At 39.8% G+C, this 17,852-nt stretch overlaps 1 protein-coding gene and 2 long non-coding RNA genes across 4 annotated transcripts in view; all 3 read right to left on the bottom strand.

Annotated features, from left to right (window-relative positions):
- pipox (pipecolic acid oxidase) overlaps positions 1–13,124 on the bottom strand; it is a 33,417-nt gene extending 20,293 nt beyond the window's left edge. The window contains exons 1-5 of one of the 2 annotated variants that reach the window (XM_085130780.1): positions 12,904–13,124; positions 9,277–9,425; positions 5,180–5,393; positions 4,572–4,754; positions 119–271 (exon numbers count right to left, since the gene is read on the bottom strand). In XM_085130780.1, coding sequence (XP_084986906.1) covers positions 119–271; positions 4,572–4,754; positions 5,180–5,393; positions 9,277–9,425; positions 12,904–13,014 — 810 coding nt within the window. In that variant the 5' untranslated portion in view covers positions 13,015–13,124. The remainder of the gene's footprint in view (positions 1–118; positions 272–4,571; positions 4,755–5,179; positions 5,394–9,276; positions 9,426–12,903) is intronic. The other variant, XM_085130781.1, reaches the window with a different exon arrangement.
- Positions 3,560–4,574, bottom strand: LOC146504634 (uncharacterized). The gene is made up of 2 exons (XR_014868710.1): positions 4,475–4,574; positions 3,560–4,431 (listed from the first exon to the last, which is right to left on the bottom strand). It is a non-coding gene; the product is annotated as an uncharacterized LOC146504634 (long non-coding RNA).
- A 3,430-nt stretch (positions 13,125–16,554) lies between the features above and the next one.
- LOC146504632 (uncharacterized) lies at positions 16,555–17,852 on the bottom strand. The gene is made up of 2 exons (XR_014868713.1): positions 17,762–17,852; positions 16,555–17,669 (listed from the first exon to the last, which is right to left on the bottom strand). It is a non-coding gene; the product is annotated as an uncharacterized LOC146504632 (long non-coding RNA).

The raw sequence follows: 17,852 nt of genomic DNA, 5'->3' as shown, positions 1-17,852 counted from the left end.
CAAATTTTGAATTGATCTTTTATAAAGTCTAGTTCCTGCTCACAGTTTGTATGTTAGAGGCAGGTATGCAGTAGTTTCTGTGTAAAACTTCACTTAAAGTCCCAGTTACGTGACGTACCTTCATCAGCCCTGGGTACTCATTGGACGGAAGTCCGTAGATATTCACTTTGGACTCCAAGCATTCAGTTTGTATGAAGCAGGGAAAGCGCTGCTTCATGCTATAGGACCCAGGGACCTTCTCCTTCCAGTAGCACACGTTGATCTTTACTACCTGCAGTAACATAAAGTCATTAGCAACACAGTCAAGGACCTCAAGACTGACTGTGTATTTATACAGCATTGACCAGCTTGACCAAAAAAAATAAATGAATTAATGCAAAATGCCATGCCAGTCTTGGTACTTGTTGAATGCAGGGTTTCCCCACATATGACTGAATTGAATTTATTATAGTTTAAACATATTGTATAATGTATAGTCTAAATTTTAAATCTGAATATGACACATTTGAAACAAAATTAGCACGTTGATATCAGCTTCCAAACACCATAGTAGCTAAAACTTAAAATATACTCCTGCATAACACCGCCTACTGCAACCTACTCAGATTTATTTCCTCTGAAACAAAAGTGCTATTACAAAAGTAGCTCTGCAGTGGCGAGGCGAGAATTAGGATTTAATGAAACGTACACATGCTGTGTGTAGCAATAATGGGTAGCAATAATAAGGACACATTTTTCAGGAGCTTTTAGCGTAATGAACTAATAGGCCGTACACTCATTCCCCGGGACAATAAAAATTCTGACAGAAGTGCTCTGGTGAGCCAATGTGCTCAGAGCTTGTGCTTTTCCGCCAGTTCACTCAAGCATGGCATTCAACACCTTCAACACCTTTCACCCCACCACCACCCCGCCTGAATAATGCAATTCCAATATCACCTCCACTTCTCCACTCTAACAGCTGTCTGCTTGTTTTCTCATCACCTTCTCTTTTCAGGCTGTGTGGCATATTGCAAAATGGAAAAGACTGACTTGCTGAATCAGGTCTCTTGAGCTGTTTAAATGTGGAAGAGAAATGATTTTGTTTCTGTGGCATCTTCAGATGAAAATAAGAGGGTAGGAAGGACAGTATCCCCGTGATGAAAGGGGTGGGGGAGCTGAACGGGATTGGATCTCATGCACTGCATGAAAAAAGTCATAAGTTAATATTCTAAATTAATAATATTAGTCATAAGGTAATACATATGGTGTGTTTGTCACAGGCATCACTAATTACATGCATCTACAGTCAGGAAATAATTTTTCCTCCCAGCATTTTAATCTTCTAGCATCTTTCATTTTGGAGAACAAACCTCTCAGTCCATCAGAACTACAGGAGCTATGGTGCTTTCTTCTCTAGAGGATGTACTTGTGGTTTAGTTCACATCATCTGTGATATGCCCACCAAGAATTTATCCGAGTCCACAGATTTGCTGTTTATGCAAAAGGTTGCTCATGTAAAAAATATTATTTGCAAAATTTAATTACAATCTTTTTTGTTTTGCCCACAATAGAATTATTTCTAATAAACCTGGCCACAGCTCATCAGCTGAACCACCACTGCTGCTGGTGACTGATGCCCTTATTTACATTTGGATTTAGCAGGTTTTGCAGTTCAATGCAAAACTGACTCAACCAAGCTAAAAACGAGCACACAGTTAAAATGATTTGGCAAAAAACACAGAGCCTATAAAGCACCACTGAACCAAGGACACACTGAATTTTGTTAGCCAAGTTTACGTTTCTGAACATCATTTTACAGCTGACATTAAATGACACGTGAACGGTTATGACTCCATCACACTAGAGTAAAAATAGAATGGCAAGCACCTAAAGGAAGTTACCTGGTGGTTGTATTGAATTTTGTCACTTTCAACAGCCCATTGCAAATAGCTGTTGCAACCAAATGTTCATTTAGAGATTGTGAGTGAAACACCCTCAGCCTCTGGCTGACCAGAGGTCGCAAAGCAATTACACATGTCACCTGGTGGGAGGCAATTTCTTTCTAAATAACTGCGGGCCGACTTGGACTGATTGCAACCACTGACAAATTGACAAATGTCTGCAAATAATTGCTGTCTAATTTGAAAAGCCAGACAAATTCTGCAACAGGGAAAATAAATCCATCCATCCATCGGTCTGTCGATAGAGCCTAATCAGAGACACCCACACTGCCCGCTTAAGCTTATCCAGCCTAATACAGAAACCTGGTTACAGCAGGATGATTATGTTAGGGGTATTTACTCATATTTAAACTGAGTCATACGAACTGTCAGAGTCCTCGAAGCACAGGCTGAGGAGTGGCACCAAACTCCAGCTTATTAATCAACCAAAGGCCTTGTCCACCCTAATTTTATTTGTTGTCATCAATCATCCGCCCAGCCCTCACTCAGAATTTCTGATTTCTCTGACTTTTTATCTGATTTACTGCTCAACTCAGATAAAATAATTATTGTGGGTAATTTTAACATCCATGTAGATACCAAAAACCCTGACTGATTATTTCTAATAACATTTAAATTAACAGTAATGAATTTCACAGTAGTGGGCAATACATTTTATCACAGTAGATGTCTTCCTGAAAGTGCTGTAACTAAGTTTAACCTCCTCAGACCCGAACTCTTCCACAGCATGCATTTTCAGTTTCTCTTTCATATTTGGGCTGATTGGGACCCAATGAATGCACAAACAAAAAAAAACAAGACAAAACCAAAAAAAAATAAATTTAAAAAAAAAAAATCACAAGATTTTTTTTTCAGTTATTTAGAAAGGAATTGCCTCCCACCAGGTGACATGTGTAACTGACCTCTGGTCAGCCAGAGGCTGGGGGTGTTTCACTCACAAAAAAAAAAAAAAAAAAGCACAAGATTTTTTTTTTACCCAATTTCTGTTTCTAAGAAAAATGAGAGGCACATATGTGGCTATTCGTTTTAAATTTTCATAAAACAAAGGCAGTATAATGTCCTCATGAGTGGATATCAGGCCCTTGTAGAGCAAAATTTAGTATTTTGATCTAGACAACCCAAAATGTGATGTCCACATATGTGGACGCCAGGTCCTAGGAGGTTAAGGATATAATTCTGCCACTTATCTTCTTCAGTGCCATGTGCCAACACATGAATAGAGCAGACAGAGCAGCTGTCAGAACTCTACTCCAACAGAGGTCGATTAGCTTGTTAACAGTATTACATCTTCACTGCGTACAGCTCTGAACACTGTGACTTCTCTGAAAATGAAAGATTCAAATCAGAAGTACTTGATTCTCTGGTATAACTCAAATGTATACCAAGGCACATCACTGATTGAAGAAAATAAGAACAACACCAGGTTTCTCTTCAGCACTGTAGCCAGGCTGACAAAAAGTCAAGCTCAGTTGAGCCAACCATTCCCTTCACTAGAAAAGACTTCATCAGTTACTTCACAAATAAAACTGTAACCAAAAGAGAAAAACTTACTCATAACCATCTCACAAATGTAATATTTTGTAGAGCTACTTTCAATACCATTTATATTTATATAGACCTTTTATCTCCAATTGATCTTAGGTAATTATAGACTAATCTCAAACCTTTCTCTTATCTCAAAAATTCTTGAAAGAGTAGTTGTAAAACTAATAGCTGATCTGATTCCTGCAGAGGAATGGTTTTATTTTTTAGTTTCAGTCAGGTTTCAGAACTTGTCACAGTATATAAACAGCAACAGTAAAGGTTACAAATAAGCGCCTTTGACAGTGGACTCCTCTCTTTGCTTGTCCTGTACATCTTAGTGCAGGGTTTGATACCATTGACCATATTTTATTAAAGCAATTAGAGAATGCTGTGGTATTGCGCTGCGGCGGTGTGAATCATATTTCTCTAATAGACTCCATTCATGTAAATGGAGAGTCCTCTTTACACACTACGGTTAATTATGGAGTTCCACAGGGTTTCGTGGTAGGGCCAATTCTGTTTATATTATAGATGCTTCCCCAAGACAATATCATTAGAAGGCATGGCATACATTTTCATTTTTAATGGAGATCACACCCATCTTCATGTGTGTCATCTGCAGTCCAACGACATAACTCCTGGTTTCACTGGGACCACAAACCCCTCCTCCACAGTAAAGTGGTGAGTCACAGAAGGGATCTGGTTGTATTCTGGTTATAGTCCAATAGAAAATCAAGGGTGCCAACTACTCAGCAACTACATTATTTCTAAAAGAATTATGAATTTCTGTTTCAAGTCTGTAACATGAAACAGAAATCTATGTCATAGAATTTCTATTTACATTAAGAGTCCAAAATTTCTATTTATTGTGACTTAAATTAATTAAAAATCACAGTTAATTTCCATTTAATGGGGCAAAGTTGTCAAAATTCCATCTTATTGCTTTTTGATGCACCAAAGACAGCAGCTCACTTGGCCCCATTCTTTGAAATAACAGTTTCAAAAGCAACAAGGACACTAATAACTTTCTTATATTCACCCTGAAAATACAGCAATGCATGTACAGCCATATAAACATTGCACATTGTATACTGAACATTTTAATACCTCTAGTGGCAACTGTAAACCAGTGTTGGCCAGCAGTTTATTAGCCCAGGGTCCAGCGGTGATCACCAAACTCTTAGCATGATAAACACCCACAGAGGTTGACACTCTTACAACAGGGCCAGGCTTGATGTCCGTTACCTTCTCGTTGTCTCTTATAACTCCACCTAATTTCTGAAATTGCCCCTGTAAAAGAAGAGAGCAGCAAATCATTTGAAATTCCTGTTATAGCTGTTAAATGGTACAGTAAGAGCTACTGGAACGAATGCAAGAAATGTATATGGAACTTTGTAAAGTGGATGATGATTAATGGACAATGGGTTCAAGTACATTTAATTTATTATGAAAAGACAAAACAAAAACAGATTCCTCATACTGACTGTCTTTGAGCATGCAGTTAAACCACATTTAAAGTCCTAAAAATATTTTTGGAATGCCTGGACTTGTTTTTAGTAACGATGATATCATTTTTACTTTTTTATTTAAAACATTTCATTTGTTAAACTGGATTTTTTAGACTTGATTCTGTCAAATTTCAGAACAAACCAAAACATCTGCATTCACACGCTCAACACACGGCACAAGTCCGTATCATGTTATCAGTGGTGTACCTGTACGGCTTTGAGTGTGCGGTCAGCAAATAGAACTCCAGCAGTTTTATCCACCAGTGCTCCGTCTCCCTTAGCCAAGTTGACATTGGGAATGTGCTGACTAAAGATGTCATGGGTCAGGACGAGCATGGGAATCTTGTTTGTTTGAAGGGTGTCCTTAATATTTTGGTAACTTTCACTCTTCTCTGGCCCCATAAACAGGAGCCCCGTTTGTCTGAAAGTGGAAATTAGGGGAAATTTAAGGCGGCATCTTGAAAAGAAATCTTCAAAAAAAAGAAATTAATAAACTAGTAAGTGACTTTAATAGAGTGCAATGTTAACTTTGGCATTAAAAAAAAAGAAAGAAAAGAAAGTATCATAAAGAGCTTTGTTTAACAAACTGCACTGCTCAAAAAAACAATAAAAAAACCCCACTTTAAGTATAGCATCAAGTCAATTAAACTTCTGGGATATTGATCTGGTCAGTTATATAACAGACAGGATTGTTAATCAGTTTCAGCTGCTTTGGCACACTAGACGAGTTTTGGAGGTGGACAACTGACATTTTTTCCTTCCTCATCTTTTCTGACCTTTTTTTTTTCAATAATTTTGATTTTGGCTAGGATCAGTGTCGTAACTGGCAACATAAAGTGAAACCTGGACCCGGCATGTAGTTAGTGAAGGATATCTTGACTAGGCCCTAGAAGGTGCTTCACCCATCAGTAGGTCTGGTGTCTGCTCCTTTATGCAAGGAGGAATGGGATGAGCGATGGCGGAGCCCAACAAAACGACCTTCAACAAACCAGTAATGTGAATATTCTGAGGGTTATGAGAGCTCTACGTCCTTGAATGGGCCCTGTGTTCACTGCCTGCCACTGTGGAGCTCAATTGGCATTTTCCATAAATTAAAAAACCCAAGTACTCATATTCCACCCTTCATACAGCTCTAGGTTACTTGCCAAGTGGTGAGGACCCTTTACGGTCACACAGTGACTTTGAAGTGGTGGGGGTCAGACATGGGTGGAGCCACACAGGTATATCACCTTCCTAAAAGCACAGAGAGAGGCTGAAACCACATTTCTAGTTAAGGAAAAAATTCAACCATCCCCGCCTCCCTCAATTACGATAACTATCTCACAATAGAGAGCAGATATTGCTGCATTGCAACAGCGCTGAGGTGTTCTCTCCCCTGCTCGTTCACACCACTTTCATAGAGATACATTTTGAAACGTCCCTAGTTGTGACAGTACATTCTAGGGGTGGGGAAAAAAATCGATACTGTGTAGTATCGTGATATTTTGTTTGCTAATAATGTATGGATACAGGGACAGCAGAAATCGATATTTTGTTACAAAAAGGTTTTTGTGCTCTGACTTCAGAGCATGTTGATCCTTTTTCTGAGCAAGAATCCTGACATTCCTTCACTGTCCAAATGTGTTTAACTTTTTTTTGGCAGCAATAAACATGACAGTTTACTTATTTTAATTTAAGACATGTTTTATTTTAATTAAGTTTCAAACTTTTTTATTTAATGTAAAATTATATTTTGTTTTAATTTACTTTCAAATTCTTCAGTTGCTGAAGGGGCTGCATAGTTTTCATAAACTGCATAGTTCAGAATAGCTATAATTGTACCAGATGGTTGATTCAGTTAAGTTGGACTAGACTGTAATACAAACCGTTCAGTTTGTCAACAATAAAACTGAAATGAGAGAAAGACTGAGTGTGAGACTTTGATATTAGATCAAATGAATATTGATAAAGTTTACCTTTATGTACAGAATTTGAATATCACAAAATATTTTAAAAAATTGCAATAATATCGTATCGTGAGTTGTATGGTGATTCCCACCTCTAGTGCATTCACGGCCTTATTGGTTACCTGAGCATAAAAGACAAATTGTTCATACAGAATTTGGCTGAAAATAAGTAATAGAGGAGTCATACAGTGCGTAGTGTAGCTCCATAGTTCTTGTGTTATATATGTTTCTGTGTCAACTACTGCAAGGTGAACAAGGTATCACGGTTTGACTTCCGTTCAGCTTGTTTGGAGCCCCCGCCACTTTTCAGTGCCTCATGGACCGGGTGCTGCGTCCACACACTGCATATGCTGCCATCTACGTCATCATCCACAGCAACACCACAGCGGAGCATGTGCAGCGGGTGGATGCCACCCTGGAGTCCCTGTGGCTGAGGCAGTACAGCTGCATCGCATCCAGTATTCACACTCTGGAAAGTTGCTCTGCAGTGTCAACTTTGTGAAGACAAAACTCAATATTCAGTTTATATAAATACAAGCACGAAAAGTGTTACATGCCGTGACTACGGTTACAAAGATACTGCACAGTTTAACGAGAGATGGACTCAGCCAGTAAACTCAAGTTCACTAAAAATCGAAACGGTAAGGACATTACCCGCAGAATATTAAGTTATCGTATACCATCAGTTCTTTGATGCATTAATTACAGATGGTGAACAAAACTATGAAACCAAGTAATAAATGGACCCATTAATATCACCTGTGACATCATAGTGGCTGGACATCATTACTAGTGGCTGAATCAGACCCTCTCCTATAGTGAGAGGGTCTGATTCAGTGATCTGTCTGAAAGATAACTGACCCACCCCGCGCCAGCACCACTTTCACAAAGCCATTCCGAAATCTGTCAGCAGCCATAAGTCACTTGCAACCACAGCTTAGCCATTCATCACACAATGTAATGTGTGTGGTTGTGTGCTTGCAAATGTGTGACAGAGAAAGCAAAAAAAAATCATGTAGACTCATAAATGTGATACGTCATCTGACCTGACCTGACATAACAGGTGACGCGTGGTACAGCTTCAGCTGATGGATGTGCTAACAAACTGTCATATACATGACAGGGAAAGGAAGATAGTCCAGAGGGTAGATCTTAGCTTAGCTCTTGCTCTTTTTTAATGGCTCATATTCTAGAAGCAGCTGCTCAAACCAGCCTGGCTCGAACATTTCTCATTGTGATGCAGTCATTTTTTTAACAGCTCAAGGGCACAGGTGGCCTTTACTTGCAGACCCATCAGTCATAAGCTGTGGACCAGGAAATTCACAGTATTTCTAAGGAACATAATGTGAGTGTGTTCTGGTACAACAAACTCTTATTTTGAGACACAAATAATAAAACAATGTGCTATTAAAATTACTGGTAATGAGACAAAATGGGACAGTTTAAAGGAATATGATCAGGAAAGTGAAAGTGCTGATTTATGCCACTGTCATGTTTATAAACAAACTAATTCCTCCTCACTCTGTGAATGAAATGAGGCTCCGAAAGTTTAAAAAAAAAAAAGAAAAGGAAAAAGACAAAAAGGCACCGTTCCACATGTAAGAGCTTGTTCCCTCATCAACCAGGTGCTAAGAAACTGCTTTCAACTCAGTATTGCACCTTAATAGCCGTTCTTTTTCCCATTCCCATCCATTAACCACAGAGCACACCTTCTCTCTGTGCATTAAAACTCACGCTTCTATCTGGTTTGCTGTATGGTTTACGCCACTTGATTTACGGGACCATGTCGCTCTGTGACTTTCAAAATAAAAGCATCCACTCCAACAATATAATAGTCACTCATAACTTTACAAACGACTTTACAAAATATTAATGAGGTTATTTACACCACATTCAAAAGCATAGGAGCTGTCAACGGCCAATTCAGTGATGTAATGGTAAATGGACCGGTTCTTATATAGCGCTTTTCTACTCATCTGAGCACTCAAAGCGCTTTACACAACTTGTGCATTCACCCATTCGCACAAGCACATCTTTCTAAGTGCTTTATAGCTAACATTCACACACATTCATACTCCATTCATTACTCGGAGAGCAATTTGGGGTTAGCATCTTGCCCAACGATATTTGGCATGCAGACTAGGGGAAGCCAGGAATCGAACCACCAACCTTCCGATCAGTAGATGACCTGCTTTACCACCTGAGCTACAGCCACCCCACTGGAGGTGGGGTAATGAGAAAGTCATGCATTTATAGCTCCTGTAGATTGAGTTGTTGCTCTTGTGCGTACATAACACCTTGAGCGTAACAAATCTCCTTGTTCTGGGTTTTCTCTCTGTTCTTCTGCTGACTCCTTACCTGTACAATTTCACTCCTGCCTCCCTCTCCAGCTGAGCCCACAGTTCATAGCACTCCTCCATCATGTGGGTGTAGAAGTTCTGCTCGTAGGCCTTGCGGATGATGCGGGTCTGGCCATGGGAACTCCCTCGGCTGTGGGGCAGTACAAACTGGAAAATATAAGCATGAAAACAACTGGTTAAATTACTTCTGCATTGAAGTAAGAAAATGCTCAAAAGTACATAAAACTGCAGTCTCGTGACAGTCTGCAAATATCATTATGACTCATTTACTGTACATTTTTGTATAAACTAAAGACAACAAGGCCAGCTGAGGAAAACCAGACCCAGTCAAAAAGTATATAGAAGGGGAAGTCTGAATACCTTTGAAATGAACCCTTAGCTGTCTTCAGATCTTTGTTACGTTGTAGTGTTTGAGTGTGTTCCTCACGTGTTACCTGTTTAGGACTACTTTTGACTACTTCTGGACTTGCTGCCTTACATAACTAAAGCTTCTTTTTTCATTTATTGAAATCTGTCTTGAAGTCTGCATTTTGGGTCCAAATTCTCCACAATCATCACAGAAGGACACAACCAGTAACATGGACACAGTCAATGGTGAGGGACTGACAGCGACGCACTCCAGACAACAAATCCTAACATTATGGGACTCACTTAGCTATTGGAGGACTTCAAAGATACTGATCCCCTGCAGCAACTACCATTTCCCTGCCCAATCCTCTGGTGATAAGAGTGACTGGTCTCTGCTTCACACCAGCCTTTCTACTCTCCACTCACTCTCTAGCCTCTTCAACTGTCTATTCTCCTCCACCACTGCCACCTGTATCCAGGGGAAAATGGTCTCTGCCTAGGCCGCCTTAACAACGCCAGACTACTCGATTGGGGTTTGTCAGAGGCACTTGCTGCTTCTGCACTCCAGTCCTCCTTTTCCTGGAGAAAGCACAGATCCCACTGCTGCTCCTCACCCGGGGCAGCACTGCCTAAAACCCACCTCTGTAAAGCCAAGACACTTTACTTTTTTAATTCATTGAGGAAAACAGGCACAAGGTTTCTTTTGAGAATTCTAGCCAGGCTGACAAAGAGTCAGAGCTCTGTTGAACCAAATATTTCTTTAACTGTCCCACAGATGTATCAATAAGTACGCCAGCTCCAATAACTGCTGATATTAGATATGTCTCTACGTGGGGTGGCTGTAGCTCAGGTGGCAGAGCAGGTCAGCCACTAACCACAAGGTCGGTGGTTCGATCCCAGGCTGCTCCAGTCTGCATGCCAAATATCCTTGGGCAAGATACTAACCCCGCGTTGCTCTCCGATGCATCCATCGGAGTGTGAATGTGTATGAATGGTAGATTACTTAGCACTTAGGTCAGAAAAAAGTGCTTGTGTGATTGGGTGAATGAATTAGTTGTATAAAGCGCTTTGAGTGCTCAGACAGAGTAGAAAAGCGCTATATAAGAACAAGTCCATTTACCATTTACCATCTCTACTATCAATCTTTCTAAGTTAACTTCAGTAATTTCTTCCTCTAAACCATCAATGTGCCTTTTAGACCCCATTACTGCCAAGACTGCCCAAAGTCCACCATGAATTAATTCTTCAATTTTAAAGAGGATGATCTGTCTTTATTGACAGGCTTCGTACCACAGGCTTTTAAGGCAGTGGCAAATAAACCATTATTCATAACGCCATTGTTTGATCCTTAGCTAATTACAGGCTAATTTCTAACCTTCCCTTTACCTCAAAAACAGTTTACTGATCATTTGTAAAGTAATGTTGTTTTTTAAGAGTTTCAGTCAAGATTCAGAAAAAAACAGCACTAGTGAAGGTTGACAGGGGATTTCTTAAAATCACCCCGCAATTCTTCAGCTGAGACACTTGAGTTAGAAAACACAAACACTGCAGTTGTCTTTACTCGCGAGGACAAGTGACAGAGCTCTCCTACACGTAAGAGACACTCACGGACTTGTGCTCTGTCACCGTCTGCGTTCTTTATTTATACAAGAGAAATTAATACATTTGTTCAGTGACATGAGCATGTGCGTATGTGATTATGTGTGTATGTATGTGTGTGTGTGCAAGGTCAGAACTGCTTGTTCAACTTCTTACTATCGCTGTAGAAAGATTCAGATACAAATATCAGAACACGTTTCATAAAGAACAATCAGTTCTAAACAAGGAAAAGGTCATCATGCAGTATTCTATCATCAATAAACTTATATCACTAAAAGCTTATACTGACTACTCAGTACAATTTTCTATTGACAAAGGTTATGAATGATATTTTTTGTGGACAGTGGACTCATCTCTGTGCTTGTCCTGCTAGACCTTAATGCATTATTCAGTACCACTGACCACAATATTCCACTGCAGATATGACACTGCTGTGAAATAGGAACTTCGCTGCAGTGGTTTTGTGGGGAGTCTTCCTCGTACACAAAAGTAGTCACAAAGTTCCAAAGAGTTATGTGGTAGGAAAAAGTACAGTTTACACATACTTCCTTTAGGCAACATTATTACAAAACACTGCATAAATTTTAATTGACATCATTGCTATAAAAAATTCTCTTTTTTTTTTCTTGGGACCAGAAAGAGAGAGCACATTTCTCCCATATTAACTTCTACTCATTGCCTCCCTGTTCAATTCAGAACTGAATTTAAAATCCTTCTTCTTACATACAGAATCTTAAATAATCAGAGCGCGTCATATTTTATGACCTTATAGTAACTTTTTAACCCAACAGAGCACTTTGCTCTCAGACTGCAGGCTTACTGGTGATTCCAAGAGTTTTCAAAAGTAGAATGGGAGGCAGAGTCGTCAGTTTTAAGGCCTGTCTACTCAGTTCAATTAATTTGATAAAATATTATTTATGTAGTCAAATCACAACAATTTTTGACCAAGGCAAGTTTCCTCTACTATGGAATTTATAGAAGTAATAACCAGCAGCTTGATAAAAATTATAAAGTCAGAGTTAAAATACAATACAGTTTGCATGATTAACTCCTTCAACACAACCAAGTTCACAAGTGTGTACGCTTCTAAATGGCCCCCCTCCTCAGGGTTTGGGAGCTTCTTTTTAAACTGTTCACCCAACCTGAGAAACTCTGATACCGTCACTACATCGGAGTTCAAACAAAGGAAGACCAGGACCACCACCACCTCAAGGACTGTGGTAATGTTCTGTAATAACATTGTTTTTCTTTACTCATGTATTTATTTTTAATTTCTATACCCCTCTTGGCTCTACCTTCTAATATGAGACTTAAGTCGATGCACAGACACAAATATTTCATTTCAAATACAAGGACTCACCTTTGTCTGTGCTGTATGTGACTTATCTGCTTATTGTTTCACGTATCTGTATATTGTTTTGTTTAAGGAAAAATAAAAAGTACACTAAACTTCACTGCCTATCATACTCGTGAATTAAGTAGTTTTACTTTTGATGGTATTTTCCTAACTACTCTTTCATACTTTCTTCTTTCGTGACATTTTCTATGCATTCTATGAACTTGTAGTCAATTATAAGTAAACTGTAACGGAGTACTGTTACAGTGGAACATAGAGAAACCTGATTAAAATGCGATGGGTCAAGTTAGACTCTTGACTCAAAATTGTTTCATGACGCACCTGCTCCAACAGCAGAGTCTTCTTGTTCTTTTTTGCCAGCTGATAGGCCGTAAAGGAGCCCTGGACGCCTGCCCCGATCACTATGCAATCAAAATCTCCGCTTGTCGACATGTTTAACTCACACACAAGCTCACAGCTCGAGGTCACGCGTTTTTAAAAGTGCGCCACAGATCCGCCTACTAACGCCAGGGGAAGGAGGAACAAAAACATCCAGAAGTTTGCCCTGAGTGTTGGCGGTCAGGAGCCTGGAGTTCCGAGCAGGAACCGAACACTCAAGAGGCCTTTCTCAATATGCATACTTGTGCGTACTTGCGTTCTCGTGTACTCGTGATACGTCATCAGTCGGAGACCAAGTACTGTTCCAATTCGAAGTACGCATCAAGCCGAGAACGCGAAAAAGTCCCGGATGTGTTCTCGCTCCGCCCGTTTTATCGAGCATGCATCGGTGGTGACTTGTGTGGACTTGGTACAGCTAAATATCCCAGAATGCATTTCGTCCAAAACTCAAACGCGGCAATGGCGGACGAGCGGGTCTAAAAACGTTTAAATATTACTCTTTCTGGGTCACAAAATAAACTTTTAAGTTCTTTTCAAGCGAGAATGTAGCTGTGTAAACTTCGAATATCTGCTCAGTTTATCAAGATATCATATATTTCCAAACGAGGTCCGACGTTTTTCGGAGACGTCTGTGACCCGCCAGCTCCATAGGAGACAGCGAAGTCGAGGATTATTACAGCTGGCGAGAACAGCGGACTCTCGGCAGATCGTTTTCAACCCCCCCGCGGTCTTTTCGCTACTCAGGTTAAACAAACCCCAAACCCCAGTAGTTGTCTATTGTATTGAGTGTCCACTAAAATAAAAATAAAAGCGTTCTAACATCTCACCTGCTTGTTTTTATTAAGGTATGTACATGTACACTATTTTTATTAATAGAGATTTCACTACTGAGGTTAAACATGATATATAAGTCACTTAGATCACTTCTAAATGTTAATGTTTGGCTTATTTCGGCTTTTTATTTGTTCCTGAGTAAACCGGTTTGGCTGTGATTAAAGTTAAGCTTCATAACATATTACTCACAGTTAAATTAAGGACGGCAGTAAAAACTCCGGACCTGTGACATCATCAAGTACGCTGGTGTTCCAATTGTACAAATCGCGAGTCCGTGCTCGCGTTCTCGGCGAGTCCGTACTCCCGTGCGTTCTCGGCGAGTACGTACCCGCCGAGAACGCGAGTACGTACTCGCGTACTTGAGAATTGAGAAAGGGCATTAGTCTGGACCGAGCTGAACTCTTCGCGGTTATTATCAGAAGTGCGTTGTGTTGTTGTCTGGATCTACGTCAGGTCCGTTTTACAATAAGGCACACCGCATAGCAGGAGTGCCTGAAAATCTTTCTGTAGGGAAAATATTGCCACCATATATAATGACAAGGAGCCAACTCTGCAGCTCAGCTGTACATGTTCAAAGTTGTTTTGGGCTGTATTTGGTGCCTCGTTTTCTGCTCATAAATCAGACGGACTACTAAGAATATATGATTTAGCCAAGGCCACTGGGAGCAAACTGTAGAATTAATGGTGAAATATATTTCGTTTAATTTGTATTCTGGGACAAAAATTTCGGGAACAAAAACACACACACACAAAACCAAAATATTAAATAAATAATAACTGTATGTAATAATAATAATAATAATAATAATAATAATACTAATACCTATTTGAACTAATACTTTTGTTCTAATAATCATTTATAGGAATAAAAGAAGTGTAAAGACAAAAAATACTGCAGAAAATAACAACATATTTAATATTTTATTCCTTTATTTGTTTTACTATTTTATAGTGCAGAACAAAACTGAAGACAGTCTTTCAATTATCTAAATAAACAAACAGAAACAAAAAACTGAAAACATTTTCAAATATTTCAGAAGAAGCAGCTTTAATAATTCATTCACACTTCAAAACCTAATGATGAACTCATTTTACAACAGAACTTAGGCAGAATTCACATTTAATAAAAAAGTGTCTTCTAAATGGTGCAAGTAAACACTTCTCTGAAATATTAGTTAACATATTGTGGGCAGGCCTGGTCTGGGACTAAAATCATGGGTCATCTGTGGCAGGGTCCTTCCAGTTTTATCTTGCTTTATCTTTTCCAGCACAGCTAATGCAACACTCAGCAGATCAAAGTGCACCTGTATCAGTTATATAACCACAGAAAGCCTACTCAGGCCACAGGTCACTTCTCTGCAGCCCTGGAACAGACAGGTGGAAATGTAATAATTTCATTGTGTAATATTGCGGCACAATAAAAAACAATAAATGACATAAACTTTGTAAAGTTTCCGTAGCCAGCTGGAGGTTTGTAAAAATCATGTACAGCCTGATAATAACAGTGTGCATATATTTACATATTTACAAGCTTAAAAACACATATTATATGTTATAATACATTATATATTGATAACCATAGATATTTCATTTTCTTTTTTTTTCTGTTTTTTTAAATGTAGACTTCCCTACAGAACAGTATGACTAGGCTTGGGCGTCCATTACCCAAACACAGGCTAAATGAGTAATGTCCTACAACTGCAGATGAAAAGATAGATTTTTTTTAAATTTTTGTTACCAACATCTTGATCTTTAACAAAACTGAACCAAACACCTTACCTGACCCTAACTAAAGTTATCTGTGTTATAGTAGTTCCCACAGACAGAGGACAGGGACAAGTAACACATGCTGTCATGTGAAAAAACAAACAGTAGATCCTCCTTCACTTGTACATTTTGAAGTTGAGGTCATACCACACAACACATTAGACCATGTCAAAAACCTGAACCAAAATAGAGAAGCAGTGTGGGAATAACTTCACACCATGATTCATCTTTAGCAGCCATAAGTTTAAGTAATTATGATGTAATGAGAGACCTTGTCTGTTTCTCTCTTGTGGATGAACTCTTTTTTTTAAATCACAGGCCATTTGTTTATCTACAGCTCTCTTAATGCCTTGGCAGAGCAACAAGCCTCGACTTTGACTTTTTTCTTTTTCAGGTATTGGGTTATATTTGCTGGTGTGCTCAGGATCACTGACATGTTCCATGACGTAGTTTTGGCAAAAATCCAGCTGCCAGACAAACTTGGATCACACAGAGGAGTCAGCTCATTTTTTTCACTCTACTATTTACTTGGTTTAGGCTTTACAACTCTTTCCAGATTAATGGGGGGCATTATTTGTTTCTTTACGAGCATTGCTGATATCTTTCCTCCTTGGCATTGTGCACTGCTTCTGCACTTTTGGCATTTTGTAAAATAAATAATGGTTCACTGTAACATGTCATGGATTATTGTCATCTGAGACTGTAATTAAATAATTTTCAAAACGGGTAGGAATCCAATTTAAAGTGCAATGTAAATACCACTGAAGTCAAGTTTCTGTCTTTGTATGTAGTTCATGCATTTATTTTTGTTTAATGTGTTCATTTCATTTTTGTCATGTCCTTGGTCACAACAGGCCGTCCCCAGTCTGGATTCAGATGCTGTTCTTCATGGACCCAGTCCTATTACAGGATGTTGACTGACCATTTCAATTATAGTCTATTTTTCAATTAGTTCAGTTTCACATATTCAGCTCCAAACCATAACAATATTCAATTCAATTCAATTCAATTCAATTTTATTTATATAGCGCCAAATCACAAAAAAAGTCGCCTCAAGGCGCTTCATAGATACAGAGAAAAACCCAACAATCATATGACCCCCTATGAGCAGCACTTTGGCGACAGTGGGAAGGAAAAACTCCCTTTTAACAGGAAGAAACCTCCAGCAGGACCAGGCTCACGGAGGGGCGGGGCCATCTGCTGTGATCGGTTGGAGTGAGAGAAGGAAGACAGGATAAAGACATGCTGTGGGAGAGAGGCAAAGGTTAATAACAGATATGATTCAATGCAGAGAGGTCTATTAACACATAGTGAGTGAGAAAGGTGACTGGAAAGGAAAAACTCAATGCATCATGGGAATCCCCAATTCCCAATAGGAAGCAGTAAAACAACCTCAAGGGGTTATTATGGCAAGCTTATTTTAATACGGCATTCTAACAGCATACGCTAGAATGCTGTTCATAGACTTCAGTTCAGCATTCAACACGATCATTCCCCACAAACTGGATCTGCTGGGGATCTGCACCTCGCTGTGTAACTGGCTGCTGGATTTCCTGACAGCAGACAGTATGGTCGGCAGCAGCACCTCCAGCACAGGAACACTGAATACAGGGGCCCCCAAGGATGTGTCTCTTCACTCTGCTGACCCACGACTGCACACCATCACACAGCTCCAACCTATTCATCAAATTTGCAAACGACACAGCTGCGGTAGGTCACATCAGCAACAACGATGAGACCTACTACAGGAGTGAAGTTAAACATCTGGCCAAGGGGTGCAGCAATAATAACATGTCCCCGAATGTGGAGAAGACTAAGGAAATCATCATAGACTTCAGGAGAACTCACACCCTGCACACCCCATTAACCATCAATGGTGCTGCTGTGGTAAGCGGGACCAAGTTCCTGGGTGTGTGCATCTCAGAAGATCTCTCCTGGTCAAAAAACACAGCATCACTGGTCAGTAAAGCCCAACAACGACTCTACTTTGGCCGCAAGCTGAGGAGAGCAAGAGCCTCAAGACCCATTATGAGCACCTTCCACAGAAGCACCGTGGAGAGTATCCTCACTAGCTGCATCACTGTGTGGTATGGCTCCTGCACCAAGTCCTGCCGGAAAAAGTTACAACGAGTAGTGAGAACAGTGGATAGGATCGTGGGTACCTCTCTTCCCTCCAGGACATCTACTCCACCCGCCTCACCTGAAAAGCTCTCTGCGTTACAGGTGACTCCAGTCATCCGTCCAACAGCTTTTTCAGTTTGCTGCCATCAGGAAGGAGACTGAAAAGCCTC

Source organism: Neolamprologus multifasciatus, chromosome 14 (genome assembly GCF_963576455.1).
Source record: "Neolamprologus multifasciatus chromosome 14, fNeoMul1.2, whole genome shotgun sequence".
NCBI lineage: Eukaryota > Metazoa > Chordata > Actinopteri > Cichliformes > Cichlidae > Neolamprologus > Neolamprologus multifasciatus.
This window is presented reverse-complemented; position numbering and strand designations above follow the sequence as displayed.